The 25,238-nt window shown below is 40.1% G+C and overlaps 1 protein-coding gene and 1 pseudogene across 5 annotated transcripts; one reads left to right on the top strand and one right to left on the bottom strand.

Moving 5' to 3' along the window:
- Positions 1-8,727: 8,727 nt before the first annotated feature.
- LOC142567866 (U2 spliceosomal RNA) lies at positions 8,728-8,909 on the top strand (annotated as a pseudogene).
- Positions 8,910-20,356: 11,447 nt separating this feature from the next.
- On the bottom strand, positions 20,357-24,685 carry LOC142567736 (uncharacterized). 5 transcript variants are annotated; one of them, XR_012825232.1, is made up of 4 exons: positions 24,362-24,685; positions 23,929-24,200; positions 23,085-23,172; positions 20,357-20,517 (listed from the first exon to the last, which is right to left on the bottom strand). XR_012825232.1 is itself a non-coding variant. In XM_075677912.1 (4 exons), exons 1-3 carry the CDS (start codon positions 24,380-24,382, stop codon positions 23,112-23,114), a joined length of 390 nt encoding a protein of 129 aa, XP_075534027.1. In that variant the 5' UTR covers positions 24,383-24,684; the 3' UTR covers positions 20,357-20,517; positions 23,085-23,111. The 5 variants fall into 5 exon arrangements, 3 of the variants coding, with proteins under 3 accessions (XP_075534027.1, XP_075534028.1, XP_075534026.1); XR_012825233.1 differs by having other exon boundaries at positions 23,089-23,172; XM_075677912.1 differs by having other exon boundaries at positions 23,085-23,208; positions 24,362-24,684.
- Between the last annotated feature and the right edge of the window lie 553 nt (positions 24,686-25,238).

The raw sequence follows: 25,238 nt of genomic DNA, 5'->3' as shown, positions 1-25,238 counted from the left end.
GTATAGGTAGCAGTGCTCGGCAAGAAGCAAACCAAGCGGACGCACCCAACATAGAGAATGGAGGCACAGAAGGTGTCGCTTTAATAAAGCAATTATATGCATTCCAAGCTGCATATTCGTTGTACTGTAGACGTTGGTACAATTTGTTGTTTCACTGTGTAATTTCCTAGAGATCAGAGCTGGCTGCTAGCACATCTGTAAGAATGTACAGATGGGGCTATATATAGGCCAAGATTCGTTATGTAAGTGTGGTCCTATGTGTCAGCTGTTTGGCTAGGCAGCAGCAGCAACCACGATGAGCAGAGGCCAGGAGGGTTTGCCTAGAAAGCTTCGTAAAACAATTTGGTATACATCATTCCTGTCTACACCAATCTAGAAGTTGAGCTAATACACAAATACAGGCTATTAGTTTTATCAGTGTACTAAGTCTGTTTCATAAACCACTACAGGCTATCATTGTATCAGGTCTAGTTTATACTCCAATAGATCAATACAGGTTATCAGCATCATTAGTGTATCAGACTTATCATTTCATTATCCAGTAATATGAAACCTATAGAAACCAACCAAATATTTCTATTCCAATTTTTCCTAAGGAAATATAACACAACACAAGCAGAATTTAGCATAAACACAGCTGTCCAATGTCTTTTGCGAGTGTTTACAGAAGACATTCGCAGTCCATGTGGTAGACACTGAACACTGTGCATTGCATCTATATCTTTTTATTTATATTGTTTATTTAGACATACATTAACACAGATGAAGGGACTAAAGGCAGATGCAGCTGCCTAAGCAAGGCCCTCCTACCTGTACATTGCACAGAGGTGGAAAGCAACAAGAACACAGTGAAACAATACAGAAACAGAGAAAAACCAAAATCTGTGCAAAAGGCAACTAAAAAAAATTACACAAGAAGCTACAAATTGTTGGAAATCTATACTTGCATCATTCTCAGTAAAGCCTAAACAATTAGGAATAATTCTGACAAACAACAATGCTGAGCAATTGTGCAAGAGTTTAAACAATAAATAAGGAATATAGAAAGGACTGACATGACCACAGCAGCACTACGTATCACACGACAAGCATTATTCAACAGCTTAACAAAAGATAAACTTTTTTTTTGTTAAGGCTATAAACAAACCTGCATTGGCGAATCATATTAGCACTTTCACGATTTTTGATTGCTAGGTAATCGGTATTAGGATGAGCAAGTGCCTGTGTCCCATATTTACTTCTGAACATTGGTGTCCTAAGTCAGCTATGCCTAAGATGGTACTGTGTATTATTGTCAGGCAGAGAAGATGAGGAGGGAGTAATATACTGGTCACATAGAATGTTCTTCTGTCTATGCATAGGAAGCATTATTTGGAACAGCTAGTTAACTTTGAGTATGTTAAGCTTAGGAAAGAATAGTGCTGTGTTGGCCTTTTGTTCTATATTTTTATAATGCAGTGCAAATCTCTTTTTTGTAGAGCTGTGCACTGCACAGCTCTACAAACCTGTCTAAATTTGTCTCAGGAGCAATATCCCAGATGAGTAGCCAGTAGGAAACATGAGAATGAACAAGGACATAATATAACTGAAGTTTTAACCATTATGGCACCAAATTTCGAATATTGTTCATTATTGATATTGCCCTACAGATATTTGCATGGAGCTTGTTTATGTGAGGTGTCTAGCTCATGTTCTCTTCGAAAATAACACCTAACAATTTTTAGGTTTGTACTCATTCAATAGCACAGTTAATAAATTTAGTAGAAGCATTGTAATTTGAAAATAATAAAAATAATTTTCCTAATATTCAATTGAAGTAATTTAAATATAACCAGTTTCACAATTCAATCAACAGTCTAGTAGCTACCTTTCCAAGATAGAGTAAGTGCATGTTTATCTGCAAAAAAATGTACTAGTGTCTTTTGCATACAGTAGCATATATATAGCATATAGTAGTGTAGTTTGCATGTAGTAGTTTGCATATATATTGAGGAAGTTGCAGTATATTCACAATATCTTTTGTTTATTTATTTATCAAATACTTCAGGCCCTCACAGCAAGCCCTAGCAGGTGTGGCATAACTATACAACAATGCATAAAATGAATTCAGCGTAGTGACAGCACAAAACATAGGAGCTCATTTACAATGGGACAGGTTGTACAGTAACAGGAGAAAATTTATACAGTGTGAAACATGACTATGAATAAAAAGCAATCAATTTGTCAATAGATTCAATGGTCATAATCACATCAGAAGGCAGCTTGCACCATTCCTCAATTGTACGGGGAAAAAAAGAATACTTAAAGGTGTTTATTTTGACATGGTGTGGAGTTAGACACTGATCATGATGATGCCTTATACAACGAGTAGTAATGGGCATAAGATAAGGTTGAGGACTCATAGAAAGTTTATTGTTCTTAAGTAAAAATAGAAATTTTAGTCTTTGAATTTTCATTCGTGCTTGCAGCGATGAGATGGCATGCTCTTTCATTAAATCAGAGGGCGAGTCTGTACTGTGGTATTTTGAAAAAATGAAGTGTATGACTTTCCTCTGGGTCAACTCCAGTGCCTCAACATTCTGTTTAGTGTAGGGGTCCCAAACTGTACAAGCATACTCTAGTTTTGGTCTGCTGAGACTATATATAGTATACTAAATGCTTTATCCTGGGAGGAACATTCTTTAGTTTGTGGTGAAGAAGACCAAGTTTTCAGTAGGAAGACAAGAAAACATTGGTAACATGATTGTTCCAGCTTAAACGGTTTGTTATGGTAACACCGAGGTATTTATATTCATTAACTCCTATATAGGGGATGCGATGGAAGGGTGTATGGAAAGGAATGCACAAGTTTTTTGTTGGTAATCTAAAGTCCTAAAATAACCTAAAGTCTTAGGTAAATTTAAAGAGAGCATCTATTTGAGAAGAGGACTTGCAGATATCTGACACGCCATCTCCTGATGCACATTCACCGAAAATATTTTGCATGCTGATTCCTTATCCAAATTATGCCCATGATGCTGCATTTTGAAGACCTCACCGAGTACAATGTCTCTTCAAAATCCACCAGACGTCTTGATTTGGATGTGGGACGTGTGGATCTTTTTGGGACGTCCATGGGGACTTTTTGTGTCATCTCGCTGGAATCAGTCAACCTTACAAACGAATTAAATGACAAGTCATATTTAGTACATCCATATTTGTACATGTCTGCACCACACAGAGTGTAATGCCAGTAGTGCAAATATTAATTTTCACTTGGAAAATTATTTCCACCGAAACACATGGTGCATTTATGCCAGCATTAACTCTCACACTTCTGCACTGAAAAAAAAATCTATACTGTTACTCACAACAAATGTTTACCTAGGTATGAACAACAGAACTTAACAAACAAACCTTTTCAATTTCTGAGCCTAAGCTACACTCACCCAACTTGTCCAAGCCATATATCTCCTTTCAATTTTGTTGCAGAATTAGCAAATGATGTTCATTCAACACTAAATTGTGGAGCTAAATTAAGGTGCTCAAGCAGTTTTGGGGCAGTTAATTGCTATATTCATGCTGAAAACTTGGTGGAGAAGCAATGAGTAAGAGAGAGACAATACAAATACATACTTTTGATTGAAGGTCTGTTTTTGAAACATTGGTTAACATACCAGAAAAACTCGCACATGTTAAGAAAATCAAGACAAATTTGGGCCTCTGTTAATATATAGGTCTAAAGTACCTCAATGTCTTCCCACACCAAAATCATTAGAAGGATCGCTCGTCATCATAAAAAACACTAGAGGGCTGGCTGACATACTTTCCGCACATTTTCTTTATGTGGAATTGCTCACCGATTTCCTCATCAACATATGTCTCTATGTTGGAAATGCAACAATGTATGTGCAACATGAAACACTCTGCCTTAAGGGTGTGCACATTTTCTTTATGTGGAATTGCTCACTGATTCCCTCATCAACATCTGTCTCTATGTTGGAAATGCAACAATGTATGTGCAACATGAAACATTCTGCCGTAAGAGTCTATGAGCCATTGCATCTTTGCTTGCTTACAGCATATGAGCCATTGCTGATGATAATATTTTTTTGTACCACTCGACTAGACGCCGCATTCTTTAGATGTGAGCCATTGCCCTGAGCCACGTAAGGCTTTGCATCATGGAATGTGCAAGTGTGACTGAACGAGGACATAGAAAGAAACAGATAGACAGAGACAGCACTACTTTCAACTATAGATTTTATTTTCACAAGCATCGATAAATATATACTGAACGAGCAGAAACAAATGAGACAGCAAAAAAGAACATTTAGTGGTGCATGTCGATGAACCATACACATGTCCAAGGTATGGTCAAAACATGAACTGCAATGGTTACTACGATAAACCGAGGAATCATATCTCTTTTTCAGATATCGACACTAATGGCTTGCTCATGCACCTTTCCTCTAATTTTCCGATTTCATAGGCCTCCACAATCTCCCTTGTCATCCTACTATGAGCACTATACAAAATAGAAGTTCTCCCTAGGGAAAATTCTGACAGAAATATTTTATTGGTTTCTATATAGGTTTCATCTTACTGGATTATAAAACGACAGACCTGATACCCTAATAAAGCTGACAGCCTATATTGGTATATTGGACTACAAAATAGTATGCCTGAACACTGGCAACACTGATAGCCTGTATTGGTATAGATGTAGATATCGTATCAAGGTGGTTTGTTCTACAAAGATGCATTAATTGTTCATTCTAAAGCGAATCTTTCTACGTGAACAACGTGAACCCTCCCAGATTTTGCTGTTCTTGGTTGCTGCTGCTGCCTTGCCAAATAACTCACACACAGGACACAACTTATACAATGAATCGTGGGCTATATATATATATATGTATATGTATGTTGAAACAGGCATGTTCGTCTTGTCAACATGGGCACAGCATCTGGAAAAGGGCCACTAACATAAGGCAGTCACAGCCCGAAAAATCGACAGAGCAAGACACACACGACCGTCAACTTCTTCCTCCATGCTGGCACAGAACTGGTGCCAAAGTGCTCCGGTACAACATATACATGTATATATAGCCGCCGCATCTTTTCTACCCCGACATGTCTGCTCGAGGCCAGCTCTGATCTCTACGAAATTACGCAGTGAAGCAAAAAATAGTACCTAAATATCCTCAGCACAACAAATAAACAGCTTGGAATGCATAAACACTTTATTAAAGCAATGCCTTTCCCACCCTCATTCTCTATGTTTGGCGCATCTGATTAGTTGGCTTCTTGCCAAGCAATACTACCAATACAAGTTTATATCATGATATCGGTTTGTGTTTTTATCCTGCCATATCTGTCCTGCGCCTCATTGACGACTTGCTGAAAGTAATAAGTTGTCCCATGTCCTGGAATTTTGGACATTCCCCGTGCGACCATCTTTCCAACTTCACCGCTGTGTACCAGTGTAACTAAATGGGCAGCATATGAAAAGAAATTCAGAAGGCGGCCCAAATTCCAACTTTCCATTAGCAACATTGAGAGGGCACGCGCCGTTTTATTAACATGCGCATTTATGGCACTTGGTCCTAACATCTTTGCTGCATTATAGCAGTGTTTTGATTAGGATTAAAGTACTTGTTGAAATTCTGGCGTTCTTTCGAGATACCATTTTTAATATTGCAGCCAACTGAGTTACGCTAGTCCATTGCGGTGGAGTTCAAGAGATGGTCGCAGGGGCGATGTTCAAAATTCTTGGCTATGTTCAGCCCAATTTCTTTCCTGACTTTTCGAACTCTAGCTGTGTCTAGCCCTGCGATCCGTTTTCTGGATTCTGTATCATGTTAGTGAACTGTGCATATGCCCCCTGCCTCGCGTCTCGGCGAGGGTCCTATATGCGTTCCATAATGAGCAAATAGGCTTTAGTAGGCTTTACTGTAAAACAGTCCTGTAATACAGAGAAGCATACAGAGTGCATTGCGGTGAAGGTAGGCGAGAATTTGCGCAAGTACTAAGCGTTAACAGCGTGTATATTTAGTACGTTCGGGCTGCGCCTCCAGGACACCAAAAGGGCAACGGTGACGCCACAGCTGGAACCTGGGTTGGTCTGTGGGTTCAGGGCTCGCCGAAATGCCAACCTACGGTTCCACCTTTGATCTTTCCGCTGGCCCTTCCGTGCTTGGTATAAAGATCCTTCGCCGCCCACTTTATTTTAATAGATGCTCTCCTGAGGTCTCCGTTTGCCGGTATTTATATTTCTCTCACGCCAACTTCACTGTAATACATTTATGTACTGAGGTGAAACTTACTAAAGCGCATTGGTCATTACGGGACTCATATATAAGGCCCTTGCGGACTATGTATCACCGCTTTGTTTCCAAGGGGATGCCATTAGAGATCATAATCATGGGTGACACATCGCTTCCTTGGCTTTGTTGACGGGCACGACAAATCGTTTTTTTTTTGCGTCTAGAACGTTATGCGCAGCAAACGCCCACTCCGTTGGCGACGCGGAAGCACTCATGCAAGGAAAACGGTGTAGTAGAGATGTTCCGAGATACGCGGAGGGCAACAAATTTTCATGAACCCTAGCTTAGCGTTACATTGCTGCGCTGGCCACTGTCGTTGGTGCAAGTAAGCACCTAGCACACTATGCAAAGCAGCCGGTCACCTTCTGATTGCAAAGTCAGTGAAAGAGGTAAAGAATGTTTGTATTATAAATTTGAGCCACAAATGGGCTCTGCCTATGTCCCACGACTGTTCTTAATGAAAAAATAACTTCCTTCTTGATATGTACACCTGTTCATCCCATTACAACAACAGGTTTTCGACTATAGGCATCTCTATATGCCTCAATCCCTACTGTCATTTTAGTGCTCCCACTAGAAATATAATTTCAACAGAAAATTATCTGACACCTTTTGACTTGGAGTTTAGTACTGTGCCTGGGGTATAGCTTCGACAAAATGCACAAAAAAAATAATTTTAAAATTTTATCAGCCCTAATGGTGTCCCATACATTTGTGTACTGTGCTCTCAAAAGTTTGTTATTGTTCTTCTCCACTCGAAAGCACTTGTGCTGATAGTACTGTTTGTCAGTTGGAGGATGTCTCATCACCTGCTTTGAAGCCTCTCTTACAATATTCTGATACACTAGTTAAGTTCTACTCTGTTAATGAGATAAAAATGAAAGTGTAGGCTTTGGATGGTAACATTTTCCATTTAGCAATGAAGTATAAATGATGTCCAGAACATGCCTCTTGGGTAATGCATCAGTGAATTATTGAGGCAGCACTTCTTACAATTCACAGATTAAGTCATGGAATGCTTTGCATGTAATGCAAGGTCAAAAATTGTGGCTAGAAATCAGTGCACACTTTAGCAGTATGCTGAGCTGGGCTAGTTAGTGCATGCTGAAGGGAATTGAACAGTGCAATAGACGAGACATATTTGCATATGACAGCACTGTGCCTATTGTTTACACTATATGTCCAGTCTTTTGTGCTGTTTCATTTACTTCAATGTGTAGACCTTCACTACAATAATAATGCTATCTCATTAAATTTGGGCCGTTAGTAACATTGTGAACAAATGCACTATGCATTTCTTGTTATTAATGTGTGTGTATGCGTGTACTTGCATGCATGCATGTGTACTTTGTGGTTGTTACAAGTCTCTTTGATTACTATTAAAATTGGGAGATTACAGACAAACTAATTTTTGCTAACCAACCTTTATAGGAGTGGCAGACATCAGAAGTTGTGCTACCTAACTAAATTAAGTCATTAATAACTAAATTTAAGCAGTTATGTTAGGAGGCATGTTAACATGAAAGTGTAGATTTGAATATGTTCGGTAGTTGAGGAATAACCATTGCTGGAACTTCTGTGCCTTATTAAACACACTACTTTCTTGAAATAAGCTCAAAATTTGAAACAAAATACATTGCTCTTCCAATGAGCAGTTTTCATTACACCATTTTCTGTCAGCACATAAACATATTAACTGGAAGACTTTGCAAAACTTTGATAATTATTTAACCTATTGGCAATTATTCCACAAATTCTGACGTCCACTGCTGCTATGTAGCTTGGCCTGCAAAAATTATAATTTGACTCAAATCTCCTATTTCTCATAACGTGAAACAGACATAGCAGAAGCACACAAGATGAGTGTGTGTGTCAACGTGTGCATATTATAGAAAACTTAACACTACGTATACAGGGTGTTCTTTTTTAGCTGCACCAATTTTTTTTTTTAATTTCATGTGGTAGATAGCACAATTCTAACCCTTGATCTAAACTACTTGATAAAGTGGGCATTACTTCTACAAGAAATAAGAATGCCTGACTGAATAATTAACTTTATTCTAATTAACTTCTTGTTTGTTACTTTATGGCGCCCATTTCAATTGACAAATTGTAGCTGGTGAGATTGCAATGCGTATCCACTTGGAACACATTATCAGGACTAGCCCAGTTTCGAGATATGAATTTTCAAATGTCCAATGAAATGCATTGATGTTCCAGTTACCTTCGTGCGTCAATGCATAGAACAGTTTTTATAAGTAAGTGGAACAAAAGTGAATTTTTACGGCAAGTTTGATGCCACATATCTCGAAACTGGTGCCATCCTCAGAATTTGTTCCCAAGCAGATATGCCTTTCAAACTCACTGGTTACATTTTGTAGATTTGGAATGCCCACAAAGAGAGGGTGGTGCAAACGTAGACATGGCCAGCAAGGGTCAAAGTGCAGTGTCTGTTCTTATCAGCTTAATATCTGATATGGGTTCTATTTGGACCCAAGCTATTAAACTTATTTTTGCAAGTTGCCGGAGTGCTTGAAGCCTGCTTCACCAATACTTTTGTGCAATATTTTTGTGTGTACCTTAATGTGGCAAATATGCTGCAGTGAGGGTTGTCAACGCATGTGTGAATGTACTACTGTTTGAGCATAGGAAAAATAGAAGTAAGAATATTGGGCCTCTCAAATTAGCAAATTAGTTAAAAGACCAGGAGAATAATTTAAAGATACATTTAGAGACGTGTATCTGCCTTAAATACTGCATCTTTAAAATCAACATCGTCATCATCAACCTGTTTTATGTCCACTGCAGGACGAAGGCCTCTCCCTGTGATCTCCAATTACCCCTGTCCTGCGCCAACCGATTTCAACTAGCGCCCGCAAATTTCCTAATTTCATCGCTTCACCTGGTCTTTTGTTGTCCTCGATTGCGTTTTTCTTCTCTTGGTACCCATTTTGTAACCCTAATGGTCCACCGGTTATCTAACCTATGCATTGCATGGCCTGCCCAGCTCCATTTCTTTCTCTTAATGTCGATTAGAATATCAGCCGTTTGCTCTCTGATCCAAACTGCTCTCTTTCTTTCTCCCCTTTAACGTTACGCCTAACATTCTTCGTTCTATCACTCTTTGCATGGTCCTTAACTTTTTTCCCAATCAAGCTTCTTTGTCAGTGTCCAAGTTTCTGCCCCACATGTCAGCACCGGTAAAATGCGCTGATTGTACACCTTTCTTTTCAATGACAATGGTAAGCTCCCAGTCAGGAGCTCACGATGTCTGCCGTATGTGATCCAACCCATTTTTATTCTTCTGTGAATTTCCTTTTCATGGTCAGGGTTCCCTGTGATTAATTGACCTAGGTAAACGTACTCCTTCACAGACTGTAGAGGACAAATGGCGATCCTGAACTCTTGTTCCTTTGCCCGGCTATTTATCATTATCTTTGTCTTCTGCACATTAATCTTCAACCCCACTCTTACACTCTCTGTTAAGGTCCTCAATCATTTGTTGTAACTCGTCTGCATTGTTGCTGAATAGAGCAATGTCATCGGCAAACCGAAGGTAGCTGAGATATTCGTCATCGTTCTTTACTCCTAAGCCTTCCCAGTTTAATAGCTTGAATACTTCTTCTAAGCATGCAGTGAATAGCATTGGAGAGATTGTGTCTCCCTGTCTGACCCCGTTCTTTATAGGTATCTTCCTACATGTGTAGAATTAAGGTAGCTCTGGAATCTCTGAATTTTCCCAGGTACATAAGCGGTCTGTACTCCTTGATTGCGTAGTGCATCTATGACTGCTGGTATCTCTAGTGAATCAAATGCCTTTTCGTAATCTATGAAAGCCATATAGAGAGGCTTACTGCACTCTGTGTATTTCTCGATTACCTGATTAATGACACGGATGTGATCCATTGTAGAGTATTCCTTCCTGAAGCCAGCCTGTTACCTTAGTTGAATGAAGTCCAGTGTTTCCCTTATTCTATTGGAGATAATTTTGGTGAATATTTTATATAATACTGGGAGTAAGCTAATGGGCCTATAATTTTTCAGGGTTTTAATGTTTCCCTTTCAGTGGATTAGTATAATGCTTGCATTCTTCCAGTTTTCTGGGACCCTTGCGATCGATAGACACTTCGTATAAAGAGCCGCCAGTTTTTCAAGCATTACGTCTCCTCCATGTTTGATTAAATAGACTGTTATTCCATCTTCTCCTGCCACTCTTCCTCGTTTCATGTCTTGCAAGGCCCTTCTGACCTCATCGCTAGTTATAGGAGGAGTTCCTGTATCCTGTTCATTACTGTTTCTAATTGAGGTATCCTGACTCCTCTGGGTATTGTACAGGTCAGTATAAAATTCTTCCGCTGCTTTTACTATATCTTCGAGATTTTTGATGATATTTGATGATACCCTGCTTATCTTTTAATAGTTATATAACTAATATTAATATTATACTATATATAATATTAATGGTTATATTTTAAAACAAAATATAGCATAACCTTGGAAATTGCGATGCATAAAACCACACTTAACAGATTATTCAAATGTATGGTGATATTCATTTCTTGCATTCTTTGCCACTTGCTTAGCAACTGCACAATTCCTTTTTTGATAAATCTTGGAGAAGTTTACTGAAAGAAACATATAAATCCACTTAAATGTCCTCAGATGTTGAGAAATTTTTCATGTTGACGAAGTGGTCTAAGGGTACCGTATGTGAGGAGGGAGGGACTGTCAAGCAACACATCCCACTCAAGCACAAGCTATCTTCCCTCAGATATTGTGGGATCTGGCATTGTCATGATGAAAAGCAATGCTTCTTTTAATTTAAGAACTCTGCCCTTCTCTCCTAGATTGTTGTGCATAACTAATTGAATAAGCAACAGTAGTTTGCATAAATTGACTATTACATTGTTTTCAGTAAAGGATTTCTTGGGGAAAGGTTTGTGGTCATTGTTTTTACACAGCTGGCCACTTATGGGAGGCAGTGATAAAGGTTGCAGTCACTGAACTTTTGTAGAACTGAAATGTGTTGTTGGTTAATATATGCAGCTTTTTAGAAATGGTCATGAGTTCAGACATTTATAGATTGAATAGACTATCCACATACTAAGCACTTGGATGGTAGTTCTCATTACTTTTCTTAATTTTGTTAGAACTACCAGAGGTTATCTTGCCACTTCTGTGTTTGTGGTCTTCAAAAGTAAAGCGAAATGAGTGAAAAAAATTTAATGGAGCAGGCAAGCAAAACCTTTCAGTTGGAATGTTATTCCAAATGTCAGAAAAATGTTTTGAATGAATCTCTGTGAGTGAACATCTGAATTGCTTCATGCTTATGCAATCCGTAAGGAGTCATTTTCTTAGAGTGTAAAAGAATTAAGATGAGTTGGAGCACACTTTTGCAGAAGCAGTGTCCCCTTGTTTTTAGTGGTGTGTGGATGTTTCAGATCACAAATATTGAATTGAATAGTATTTGCTGTTTGATTTGTATTTGATTTATGAATTGATTATTAAAAATTATGGAATAATAATTTATTTTGATTATGTAAAGAATAACATTTATTGTGGCCTCAAAGAAGAGAAGGGGTAGGAACTGAGGACTATTCTGAATAAGTCTGCTGAAGGGAAGCTGTGGTTGCTATACATGAGCGCTAGTTCTTGAGCAAACACAGGGGTCAGAGGTGTTTGATTTTGGCAAAACAATTTATTATTTGGCCACTTGCATGATGTATCAATCATTTTAAAACAATGTGCAGTGCTTTAGTATTACACTTTTCTCCTTGAACAAACTCAACATTTTCCATGGCTCCAGATGTGCTATTCCAAATTTCTTTTTTTCATTACTGTCATTGCCATGGCATACCACGATAACTAAAAGTAGTTGTTTCTCATTTATGCGCTCCTCAGTTGACTGGACATCTATTTTGCAAACAGCATAATATGCATTTATATGTGCCTGTAAACAAGCCAAGTAAATAATGCCAACACACTTCATTTTTTACAACTAGCACTCTACACTTACTTTATATTTCAGCAACTTTAGAAATTCTAAATTTGATTCAGTATTTGGAGGTTGCTTTCCTCAAACATATGTAGATGCAGTAAGAAAATTTCATTATTTGAGCACCCCTACTTCTTTTCTGAAATGACACTATTAAATTATTTTAATCTCCATTGAGGGAGGGAGATAAAAAAAATAGGAGGGGCTGTTACATCACTTTTTGTGAAGTCAGACAATGCCATTTGGTCATGCAGCCCAAGCAACTTCTCCATCTTTGTAGGTGCTGTCAGAACACCCATGTATGTTTTCTGTTTCTATGCTACTGTGCACCAGCTTTGCGAGTCTGAGTGCATCACCTCTGTGGCCACAAAGCTCAGTATGAGCAACTGTGATGTATTTTAAGGTTACCTTATGAAGAAATGGAAACTACCCAGTTTTTCTGCACTTTGCATGCATAGCACTACGATACTGTGTAACTTGACAACAGATAGCTTCTTTTGTGTGCACAAAGAACTTGGAAGTGTGATAATTCCCACAATAATTTCATTATTTTTAGTATGCAATATTTTACCCAACTTTGCCATTGGCCATTGGTGTTTGCAGGTGTGCTACACATTTTAAATGTGGTACTATTAAAAAATAGGCTGAAACCTATTTATGGATGGTGCTGCATGTTAATTAAAAATTTTACCTGGTAAGAGCGAGTGCAGAACTTAAATCTGTTTATTGGAAAATGTTTGAGTTCAACACAAGGTTTAGTAGATTTACATGGTAACAACTTGTGAATGGGGTGGGGACGTGGCCATAGCAATTGTTCTGTCTCTAAAGTGCTACCTAGACAAGAATAGATACATGGTAATTGAACAAGGATTCTCGCTGAAGCCATCGTTTTGACAAAGGGACTTGTCTTCATAAGGCCAGCAACTGCTACAGATGAACAGGTCACTTTTGTGAGTATATATATAATGAAAGTTTACAAGAAGTTCCAGGCATGAAATAAGATGGAAATTATTTGCGTTATGTTGGCTTATTTTGAGGAGATAACCTTATTTGGTATTTACAAAATGTCATTGTTAACACAAACTTAGCATTTGTAGCCATTTTCATGGCTACTATACTGAACTGTACCCCCTTCAGTCACGAATGATGGTATTCTGCCAGGACATTTTTCGAGCTTGCAGGTATGAATGTTTCAGGTGTCCAGAGTTCGAAAAAAAAAATTCCCCTCTCTAGGAATATTATTTTGCAAAGTCAATCGCGTCCTCATATGGAGACATCGTGACTCAATACTTTCTATCGCAAGTTCACTATGCCACTTTAAAGGAAGAAGGGGCATTATCTATTCAGGGTTGTGCGAGTGGTGCATCGACTGGTTGACAGGTTGTGATATTTGAAGAAGTGATCCTGAGCTGCGATGCACAGAAAAACATCGCATTTCCGGCAGTGGCCCCGGTTTCTACCACACACTTCTCATACTTGCTTTGCTAAGGAAACGGCAACTGGACTTGCTGGGGCCAGTGGTCCTTTGCATCCTACCTCACACAATCGCATCATGTTTAGAGCAAGGATGGTGACTCAAAATGAGCTATTCAGGTTGGACATTAAAAGAAAATGCTAAATTGCAGCACAGACAAAATTCTCAAATACAAAAACAGAAAACAGTCTGTACTGCTTCTGCAGGTCAACTTCGCCCAAACAAAATTCTGTTGTTCTGGGACCAAACTAGGAATCTCTCGTATCTGGACAACCATTCGAGGAAGCGACATAATTGCCAGACTGACGTTGTTCGTTTCATGGTCCGGAAATGTGAGCATTTACCACCTTCATGACGAAACAGTGCGTACGACGATTTGTGCATTTAAAAAATGCCACCACTTAAAACTAAAAGGAACACTGAAAAACACAGTTTAATTCTTCGACGGTGAACTAGATTGCCCAAGAAGTCCAAAAAGTGTCGGTGGTTTTAAGTTTTCGCACAGTGGCTATGGTTCGCCGGCGTGGTAAAAAAGATTGAGTGAGTCACAGTGTCTCCGAATGGAGACTCGGATGAAAACAGGATCAAAACTATTCAGTAATAGAACTATGAGTATTGTGCAACTGTTTTTCTTTAAAAGTAGCTCTTTCTTCACATAAAACAGGGTTTTTAACCGTTCTGAATGTTTGAGGCTGCTGCAAAAGAGAAATTTGAGCAGCGACAAACCAGAGCTTCCGTAAAACATGGAGTCGTCCGTCTTCAAACATCTTTTTCTCTAGTAGTGTTTCGTCGCTTCATCAGATGGCGTTCATTGCATTTATGTATGCTTCCCATATTATCCCCACCAGTGTGCAGTGTCACTCCTTCGCTTTTTGATGAAAAACGCAACATAGAAAGTCGTATCTTCATATGGAGACACCGTGACTGAAAGGGGTACCGTACCCATAACAGCCATGTAACCATGATTGGATGTAGTAGCGAACAGGAAATGGACGTTCAATGTGTAACTATTGATCAGGTTTGAAGGGCTTCGCAAGATAAGTCCAAGGAAAATGTGGCAGGAGAAGATGAAATAACAGTTGATTTGATAAAACATGGAGGAGATGTTGCACTGGAATCTTGCAGTCCTTTATTCACAATGCCTAACAACGCTAAGCATACCAGACTTTAAAGAATGCGAGCATAATTACAAGAATGGAGGTGTTTAAGAATTGGAAGAACTACAGACCCATTTCTTTAGTCTCAGTATTGTACAAGATATTCACTATCAAATAGAATAAGGGATACACTTGACCACAATATTCCATGATGGATCTCATCCAATAAGACATTTGAGACCGTAGCCAACCTCTCTGTATGACCTTTGAAAAGTACATATTTGGTTCAAGAGACAATAGTGGTCATGGAGGCATTGCAAAGAAGTAGAAGCATACATGTATGCCTTATTGCAGTAGCGTAAAGTCACGCTTTCTCAGTGCATAGTTTTAGGCAAGCACCCTGAACAAAGCTTATGGAAAACTTTTGAAGACATTATTGCCATCCATAAATATTCTGAAAATTGTGTCGGCATGCCTCCACTATCACTACACAGCTGTAAAATCATGCATCTATTCAGCCTGTGATTTCGTTCTCTTAACAATCATATTGTACGTCATCATCTGTTTTTTTCTGCACCCAATTGTACATCCAGTATATATTGATATCAACATGCAATAAATATTGGTTCTAGTCAGCACAGTGTTGGATCTCCTCTCATTGTCCTGTTTTTAGCACTGTTCCCTTCAAGAGCTTTATTAATATTTTACCTTCAGGTACCACATACAAATAATAGGAAACATGGAACAGCAATGCAAAACTTTTTACATCAGTGATTTCTTTGAGCAGTGTTAAGGTTGACAATTTTGCCTCCTTCAGGAACTCCGTTGAATAAACTTCCTCTAAGCATCTGCCATCCTGGTGTCCTTTCACTACAAGATTTCGAAGGTTATGGTCAGATACAGACAAAGGAAACTCTGTTTGGGTCTTGGGTGCAGTAGTAAATTTCTTAGCATGACTGTGAAAAATTTACAAGGTGCCCAGCATAACCAATATAATCCTGACAAAAGTGTATGGGAGGCTATGCTTGTAGTATATGATGTCTAACAATGCTGCAAGGCAGTGCAAATGCCATAGACATGCATGCATCTTTGTGACATGCACTGCTGTGTCTTAACACCTTCAAAACAGTTTCACAAACTTTTTTTTAGCAATACCCGTCTCAACGTTGCTAAATTTTCTAAAAGCCATACTTCTACGTACATATACCACTGCTCACAATGCTTTTGTCACCAGTTGCAAAATGATGCATTCAGCTGCAAGTCGTCGTTGCATACCATAACGCCATATGAGACCTTTCATTTGCATTTAAAGCAGATGGTATAGAAATAAAAAACAAGTGCAGAGATCATGTATCTCTTTGCATAGTATGTAAATGTAATGATTCAGGAAAGCTTTGCTTATAGTGTATTGCAACAAAGGCAATGGATTTGCTGCAATTTAGCACCTAATAGACCAATCTCACCATGCCTAGCACGCAGATGCATGCTTTTTTCCTGCCTTGTTACTTGTAGTTCTTAGGAGAATTTGGAACACGGTGGGAAGGCACTGCGTAATAGTTATAGAGTTTGCATATTCACCAACATGAGTTTTGTGGAAGCAGTGGTGGTGGTCAGAGTGCATATTCAGCGACTACACTTCTGGCCAAGTTGAGGGGCTGGAGACGTGAAAGTTCATTATCTCAATGTGAATGACATGTGTTTCAAAGCTTGCATCTGTTAACATGCACCAGCTATGTGAAGCAGATTCTTTTCTGTTTGCGGCAGAAAATACTCAAGGAAGTATATAAAGGAAGAAAAAAAAAGTTGCTCTCCAATGACGTTTTGCATTAATATCCAAGCTTGACGATCCCAAATTACGACACCTTGCATATAAATGGTGGTGGTCATGTGTTTACATTTCAGCAGTGACTCGACCAAGGATATAATCTGCATGCATGTTTAAATATAAGGACATGCATTGAAATTTACTTAATGATGTTTATTTGCTTGAAGAAAATGCTTTTGCAATGGTTAATATCACATACACTATGAGGAACTTGGAAGCAGTAAGCTTTGAATGGAATAAGGAAAGCAGAAACTTCAAACGAGATGGATAGAGAGACAGACACAGGACTCTCTTTCTGTCCCGTTTGAAGTTTGCACTTTCCGCTATTAGACTGATAATGAACCAACTAGCCCAGCAAAGGATTTTCTTAAATGGTAAGCTTTATGGCTTATTTGACTTGCTGTTTTCAAGCACTCTAATAGTTGTACGAAGCAACAAAGTTGGGTTGCACGATTTTTGTTACAAGGTGCTTGTTGGCACGTTTTCTTTGATTCATTAAAGGACCTTAAAGATGAGCAATAATGCTTAAAAGTGACCAGTTGAATGCAAGGTTGTGAAGCGTTGGTTATGCTTTCTATTGCATTTTTCTTTTCCTGCAGAAAGTATAGAAATGCTTGGGTGAACTGTTTTTTTTCTTGAATATATGAGCGTGAGGTTAATTCTTTGTTGAGCCCGAGTGGTTACAATTTGCTTATGTCACAAGACGCATTCACTAATACGCAACTGTAGCCCTGCAGTTAAAGTGCTGTCTATCAACAATGCGAGGAGTTCAAGAAAGCAATGTTATCTAACCATCTAAATGAATGGGTAGATTTTTGATGGTCAGGGATGTGGCTAGGACTATTGTATAGCAGATGAGCGCAGGTATACAGATTGAGCAATGCATGTTTGTTCTTGTTTACAATGGCCAAGCCTGGCCGTGTGAGCAGCACTTCATACTGAATGCTCATTTGTCCGTTATATTTATCTGGTATTGCTGCATGTCTTCAAAGCCTCTCTTACTTCTAAGACTTCACTGCACATGACTGATCCTTTCATTTGTTCACATCTTTGTGCCTTTCACAGCATCGTCGTGTCCATTGTGGTGAAAATGCACGATTGCCACGTTCCATTTGCCTAAGTTTTACAAGCTGCACTAGCAGCCACAGCAGTTTTTCACGAAATCAAACCAACAAAAAAATTTTACTTGCTTTTCTGTCAGGCTAATTTGCTATAGTCCTTAAACATGTGTTCCTGTGGCAAGCTGTTGTCTTTTTGAAAGAAATAAAGACTTAGAGAATTTTGTTCCTTTGCATTTCATTGCAGCATACAGGGACGCAACAGTTTATTCCTTTACTATAATGTCACAATGCTTCAACGAAAAAAAACTGTTGCCTATGATCAAAAAGACTCGGTGGATTACACATTTTATATGCTCTCTATTCGCAACTCAGCTGTAGTGCAATTACCAGCATGCACCACAGCTGTGGTGGTGTAGAAAAAAATGAGACCAGTCTACTTTGCCTTTTATAATTTCAGGAAGGGCATTCCATCTGTCTCACGCCATTTTTTTTTATTAATAAATTATGTCGAGTAGGTTTTGCAAATGAACCATCTTTTTCCAGGGGTACATTATGTGACTGCTTGTATTATAGGATTATTTTTCTTCAAGCTTTAACAGGGACCAAGTTGCAAAGGTAGCATATATTATATATAATATTGCCAGCCCCAGTGATAGCAGTTCAGTAGCATCCGCACTTAGATGAAAGGTAAAACTAGTAAATTAAATAACTGGTTGGAAAATACAGCACCTGATAAAATATCTGGCTAAATGCGAGGTGTGCACCTGTGCTTTTGTCCACACATCCAAATCACATAAGGTACACTATTGGACATGCTTCACTGTGGAGCTGCTAACCAACAAGACACGAGTGTGATTGACCATGTATGAACAAAGTAGGGTAGTTCTGATCCAATTCTCATATGTAAAGGCAAATCAAGTAACAAGGAAGTTCCTTATATAGTTAAATATCGTGAACATGGTTCAGAACAGTAGATGTGTGGTAGGACTAATGAGGGCTAACCAACAGCAAACCAAACAAAACATAAAGTACAAAACTGGAATGTAGAGTGCAAGTTGCACAGATGTACACTATGAACTGCAACAACTGCTGCAAGGTATAGGTTGTGCAAAAGAAAAGGAGATACCTGAGGCTTGTGCTCAAGTTGAAGGGGTCAGGAATGCCGATCCACCAGCTACACGATCATCCAGCTTGGCAACAACCAGCAGAGCCAGCAAGTGAAAGGGCAAAAGTATGCAGAAGCATGCTTTTCTCTAAATCAGATTACTGTTTAATTGATGTCAAAAGCATGACTTTAATTGTGCACAGCAGTAGTGATCAGGCTAGGCTAGCGTGCAGTTGGCACGCATGTTTCAAACATGCCAGAGTGCATCGCAAACCAAATTTCGCCATGCAGTCTGGCATGTTGCCATGCATGAGCAACACACCTGAGAACTTTCTTCGACATTTCACTTGTTTAACTTCTTCCTCAATTTCTTAAAACATTGATGACTACTGTGGCACATATTTCAACACAGTGGCATAGCCAAAATTTTTTTTATAGGGAGAGCAGGTGGACGGGCTGCACCAACATGACTGCGGACGGAAAGGGGGCTGGGCAGATCCCATATAGATAGAAATTTTGTATGTGTGTGTGTGTGTGTGCACGGGGGGGGGGGGGGGGGTGGAGTGAGGGCTTGTGCCCAGTTTGTTACCCACTGGCTTCGCCACTGCTTCCAGATAGTCCATGAAGACTTTGTCCCAAAATGTGGACATATCAGATAAATTGCACAAACCTGGATTCTGTATTTCTTTAGCCGAGGGGAACAAATGCCTTTTCTTATGGGATTGTACAAAAATACTGAAGCGGCCTGTATGAACTTGAGGCAGCCTTCTTTTTACTATATGAAAAAACAGACTACAAAGCCAGAGAAAGCACAGGGGAAATTGTGTTTCATTGAAATGTAGAAATAAAGGAAATGAAAGTGGATGAAAAGGTGGGAGCTGAACCACATTATACGTACTATGCTATACCAGTTAAGCTGTCATGAGGGCCCTCCCTTGTTCACTTTCTTAGGTATTTGTGTACACATACAAAAAGAGCACTAGTAGTGCTAGCCAGGACCACTCGTAGCCAACAACAGCACATGTGGAACATCCCTTTTTAAGAACAGGAGTCACATAGTAAATCAGCTTTGCAGCAAGCAACCGGTCAAAGGTATTTTCTTTGGCTGCCTTGATGCCATGAGGGAGCATTTAAGGGCTTGTTGTCCAGTTGCCTAATCCTGAAGTCATACAATTTGACATCATCAGTTAGAGATGTTCCACATCCCCTGACATGGCCGAGAGAAGCAGTGCTGGCCAACCCTCCCAGGACTACCCCTTACACATACACAGATAGCCAAGTAAATGGGAGGACGACCACATCAGTAGCTTAATTGGCAATGCACGGCATGCTTAATGCACAGTATGGGGGTTCGGTTCCCACCTTCAGCAAGTTGTCTTTCTATCAACTTTCACTTCCTCTTTACTTATTATTTCTACATTATGATTTCCCCTACATATTGTCCAGCTTCACTGTCTGCTTCCTTCACAACATAGTAAATAACAGAAAATTGGGTCCATCAATTTCCTTTATTCTTTGTGCCTCGTTCTCTACTGCTGCTGATAGTTTACAAAATCTCCTTCACAATCTGTCCTTGTGTGAAGAGAAATTCAATCACCGGACAACACCCTGTTTGAGAAAAGTCCAAAGTGATCGACAACTTCTTCGGTTTGGTGCTGAAAAAGATTTGAGAAAAAATACTCAGTAGTCATCCAAAACATATTTTTACACAATGCCTTAAAAAGTTTTTATCAGACAAGAGGATCATGCTAAGGGATAAAACTTATCAGAATTTTGTTATACAGATCAAGAGATTACTTTAACTGTGAGGTTTTGACATGTAACTTCACTGTGGTTTACATCGTAGGTTCTAGTTTATTTTGACCACCGGAGATTCCTTAAAGTGCGCCCAAAGCTCAAATGCAAGTGTTTTTACGTTTCACCCCCATCAAACTGTGGCTGTTAGAGCCGGGAATCAAACCACTGAGCTTGTGCTCAGCAGGGCACTATAGACACTGAGCTGCTGCAACGGATACCAAGGGATGACTGAAACAAGGCTTGCGAAATTCCACAAGGTGAAGAAAGACTCACGGGATGAAAAATTGGCATTTTCTTGATTGGCATGAGCCTAGAAACTTACACATTTGCGTACACCCACCTACCAGTATAGTGTCTTTACATTTCACATCTACGTAGTGCAGGTTCTACAATGACAAATTCCTGATTCGAGCTCAAGAATAGCGCGAAAATAAAATCCAAGAGAAGGACAGGATACAAAGCTTGATTCCTACAATGAATCTACGTCGTATTTCCATACAAGTTGCGAAGAATGTTCGTGCAAGCATGGTGCCTCAGATAACAGCGTAAGAAACAACAATGCTAGTATACATATCAGTTTAGGAAACAAGCTGCACCACATTCTGGCTTCAAGACAAACTTAATTTGAGAGCAAGATTGAGCCTGAGTAGAACACGTTCCTATATACTGGTTTTCATAGTTTAGATTAGGGTTTCTCAACATGTGCATTTTGAAGTGTTGTGAGCAGGCGCAGAATGTAGATGCTGTAGCCTTCTTTGGGCTTTCTAGCAGGTTCTCAAGCAAGTCGTGATTCACAATCGAGCCGAGAAATCCGTGATTAGGGAAACCGTACAGTAGACGAAGAGTAGAGGTAAACGCTGCATTGAGTGCCATAAAAATTTGCGACAGCTCACTTACTCGCACATTATGCAAAGCCCCACGAAAGATGGAAAAAAAAAAGGAAAAGTCTTCACGATCAACGTACTCAAGTAAGCGACAGCAACAAACGTTTAGAAATATTTTAAATTTTTCTGTCATAAGAGAAGAAAGTGCCGCCAAGCTGAAGACACTCACGAGCTCCATTTACAACAAATTCAGCAAACAAGAGCAACAGCACTGAAAAACTGAACAGTAAGCTGCACAAAACCACGTTATGAACCATAACAGGCACTGCAAGGTATAAGGAAATGAGTTGCTTTAGGCGTGGGCCCAAGTGTCGCTCATGATCGCAAGCTCAGGCACATTTCGGTTGTCCCAGCACAACTAACTAGCATATTTTGCTACACAATACAGTAAGGAACCATAAATTTATGTTTTAACTAAGATCAAAAGTGGAAGCAGCGCGCGCAAACTGTAGCAAAATTGTTAACTGGAACACGCCATACTTGTTTAAACGTCACAATCACGTGGTCAAAAATGTGACATCACTTCCGTGCATGGCAGTAGCGTTTTGGTATGGCATTTCGCCTCTACTACGCGTGTCACCAGTCACCGCCTTTTTTTAAAAACCCATATGGGTCTCAAGAATTTTCCTTTTCGTGTACCCTCCTTGATCTTGCGGGTTTCTACAGAACTGATTTGCCAATAACTGGGGTTAGGAGCAGGCAAATGGTCGGAATTGTCATTCTTCTGCCTGTCCGTGTAGAGGTTAAGATGTCCTCTTTGCCACATTAGGGCGAGAAAATTGTTTAATAAATCAAGATTAACATAAAATACATGTTTTCTTTAGATCGTTGCTCTGGGTGATCTAGTGCCTCACTTGAAACAATTTTTGTGTTTCCATCGCTATGAATGTTCGCACTCATGCAAAAAAAAAAGACCCATTCTGTCACGCCAAAAATGTGTGCAACAGTGTACAACATTTATCGACGTGAAAGCAAATAATTTTGCTAGTGGCTCTCATACCACGAGACAAGGGTGTATGAAAAATCATGCCAACCATTTTGCATTGTGCTGTGGGTTGGTCTATGAGATACCTCTCGGCTGTGGCAAGTTCTATGTAGACCAAACGGCCCAATGCCTAAATGACTATTTGAGGGAGCATTCAAACAATTTAAATAAACCGGATGGTGCAGCGCACATTGCAAGGCCTGCTCATGTGAGCCGTGCTTTCCAACATTGTGATCCTGGGCAGAAGTAGCAACAAAACAGCACATGAACTCGCGAAGGAATATTTTATCAGAGAGATGGTGCACATGTCAGTAGCACTTCAACTGCCTTAATTCCCCAGAAGTGCACTTGTTTAATGCCGATTTGTAGCATTACTAGACAAACTAGCACTGTCACAACATTCGCCTCTTGCATGTGCACAAAATTTGTACCCTATCTTCCATCCTTTGAATCATTAAGTCAGTTGGTAGTTCGCACTTTCATGCGTCCTTCTTCTATAAATATCTTTTTGCACACAAAAAAAAAAAAAAAAAAATGCGTCGCAGATTTCACCAACTTGCCCAAGACGAAGTCCTAGTCAGTTTCAAAAATTTCCTTCAGAGATTTTCTTGTTGTGATGAGAATTTCTGTCAATGCATGGCACTCTGTTCGAACAAAGGGACAGGTGGTTGACAACTTCACTGAAGATGGGAGAAAAGAAAGGTTATAGAGGCAAAGATTGTCACATTATCACCCAGATATGTTCCCTAACGCAATGCCTAAAGAGTTTTTTTTTTGTTGGACAAAAGGATCAGGGTAAAGCTCAAGACCTATGAGCATTCTATTGCACAGACAAAAGGATTAACCAAACAAGCCCTGTGAAGTGCAGCAAGGTCAAGGAAGATTCATACAATGGAAACGGCATTTGCTTGAGAGCGGCATGCATGGACCTGCAAGCCCACACTGGTCATATTAGCATGCATTTCACATGTATAACAAAATGCAGGTTCCTGCAATGAAGCTACGTCATGTCTACAAACAAGTTGCGAGGAACATTTGCGCAAATCTGGTACCTCGCACAGCGCCATCATAAGAAGCAATACTAAATAGCAGCTTAGCAAACTAGCTGGAAGAAATTTAAGAAAATTTCTCGGTCTTCAAGACAGCCAAACTTTACAACAAAATTGAACCAAAGTAGAGCTATGAGTGGCTGGGCCACCTTTTGCAATATTTGTCTTCATAGTTTACATTCAGGTTGCTCAACATGTGCCTTTTGAACTGTAACGAGCAGGTGCACAAGCAAGTCGCGATTCGCTAGCCACCAAAATCCGAGGTAAACAGGGAAACAGCATGAAGATGCAAGACAAGAAACAGTAGAGGTAAATGCGACATTGCCGTAAAAAAATTGCAACAGCACTTACTCGGGCAATATATGCAACAGCAATCCTACGAAGGATGAAGAAGAAACTTTAATAGAGAATGGTCCGGCAGTTTTTGTCAGGTGGCGGCTCGAAGTCGTTGAACTCGAGCGGCACCTTCGGCTTGCCGGATGGCCCAGAGCTGCGGTCTGCCAACTCTGAACTTTTGAGAGTCGTCTCCCAGCGGCGGCAACGCCGATGGAGAAGGTCCCCGGCGGCCCTCGAAGCCGGGGCGGCGCCGGGAAGAAGCGAGCTCGAGGCTTCCCGCACTCTGGCTGCAGCGACAAGAGTTTAGAACGCGTTTAAACGTTTTTACCATAAGAGAAAAAAGTTCTGCCATACTGAAAGCCAACATGTGCCCCATTCACAACAGCAAATTCAACAAACAAGAGCACTGAAAAACGTAACAGGAGCTACATAAGACCACACTACCAACCATAAACGCGCTGCAAGGCATAAGGAAACGAGCTGCTCCAGCGTTGCGTCCAAGTGTCGCTCGTGATCGCAAGTTCGAACACCATCCGATTCTTCCAGCGCAACTAGAACAACATTCTAGCACACAATACAGTAAGAAACCGTAAAATTGTGTCTTAGCTAAGCTGAAAAGCTGAAGCAGCTCCAGCAGCGCGCGCAAAACTATAAACCGGAACACGTCATACTTGTTTAAACAACGTCATCATAACTCTGACGTCACTTCCGTGCGTGGCAGCAGCGTTTTAGTATGGCATTTCGCTACTACCACGTGCGTGTCAGCAGCTTACGCCTAGTATTTAACCTGACTCGCCGACAATGACGCCGCGCAAGGACGGCATCATGTGACGGCATGACTGAACCACGACCTACTGTATAAGGGGCTTCCTGCGCGTGCGGCGCTGCGCCAGCGCCGCTGATTTGCTTTTGCTTGTGTGGCTTTTTTTAGTTTTCCAAACCGCCGTCGCGAACAGTGGCGCTAGTGCTCACCCCCACCTACCCCAACCCCGTGGCCGGCCGCGCGCACGGGCAGCAAGCATTTTCAGCGAGAGCACGGAAGGACGTACGCAAACGCACGCGCGCGAAACAATCGATTAGCTGAGTGCTTGGTGATCTGTTGGTGTGGCTAGATCTTGATTACCAGATTCTATTTCAGTGACACTGTGATTCTCAGACCCGTGGGCGCCGGCTTTCGCGTTTGCGGCTTCTTCATGCACGATGGTTTACTTCTGCGTACCGTTGTGAAAGTCAAGCGGCCGAGCATCAAGAGGAATTTCATTTCATGAGTTCCCCGTGACCGATATTAGAAACCAATGGTTGAAACCTGAACAACAACAAAAAAA

The sequence above is a fragment of the Dermacentor variabilis genome, unplaced genomic scaffold (genome assembly GCF_050947875.1).
Source record: "Dermacentor variabilis isolate Ectoservices unplaced genomic scaffold, ASM5094787v1 scaffold_14, whole genome shotgun sequence".
NCBI classification, from domain to species: Eukaryota; Metazoa; Arthropoda; class Arachnida; order Ixodida; family Ixodidae; genus Dermacentor; species Dermacentor variabilis.
The sequence above is the reverse complement of the archived record's forward strand: the minus strand, read 5'-3'. Positions and strand labels throughout refer to the sequence as shown.

Coding starts and splice junctions, on each gene's coding strand:
- LOC142567736 (XM_075677911.1), bottom strand. CDS start 24,382: ATGCCTTGCAGCGCGTTTATG. Junction 24,201..24,361: donor TGCCTTGCAGCGCGTTTATG/GTTGGTAGTGTG, acceptor TTGTCGCTGCAG/CCAGAGTGCGGGAAGCCTCG. Junction 20,518..23,928: donor CTGTTGCATATATTGCCCGA/GTAAGTGCTGTT, acceptor AATCTTTTTCAG/CACCAAACCGAAGAAGTTGT.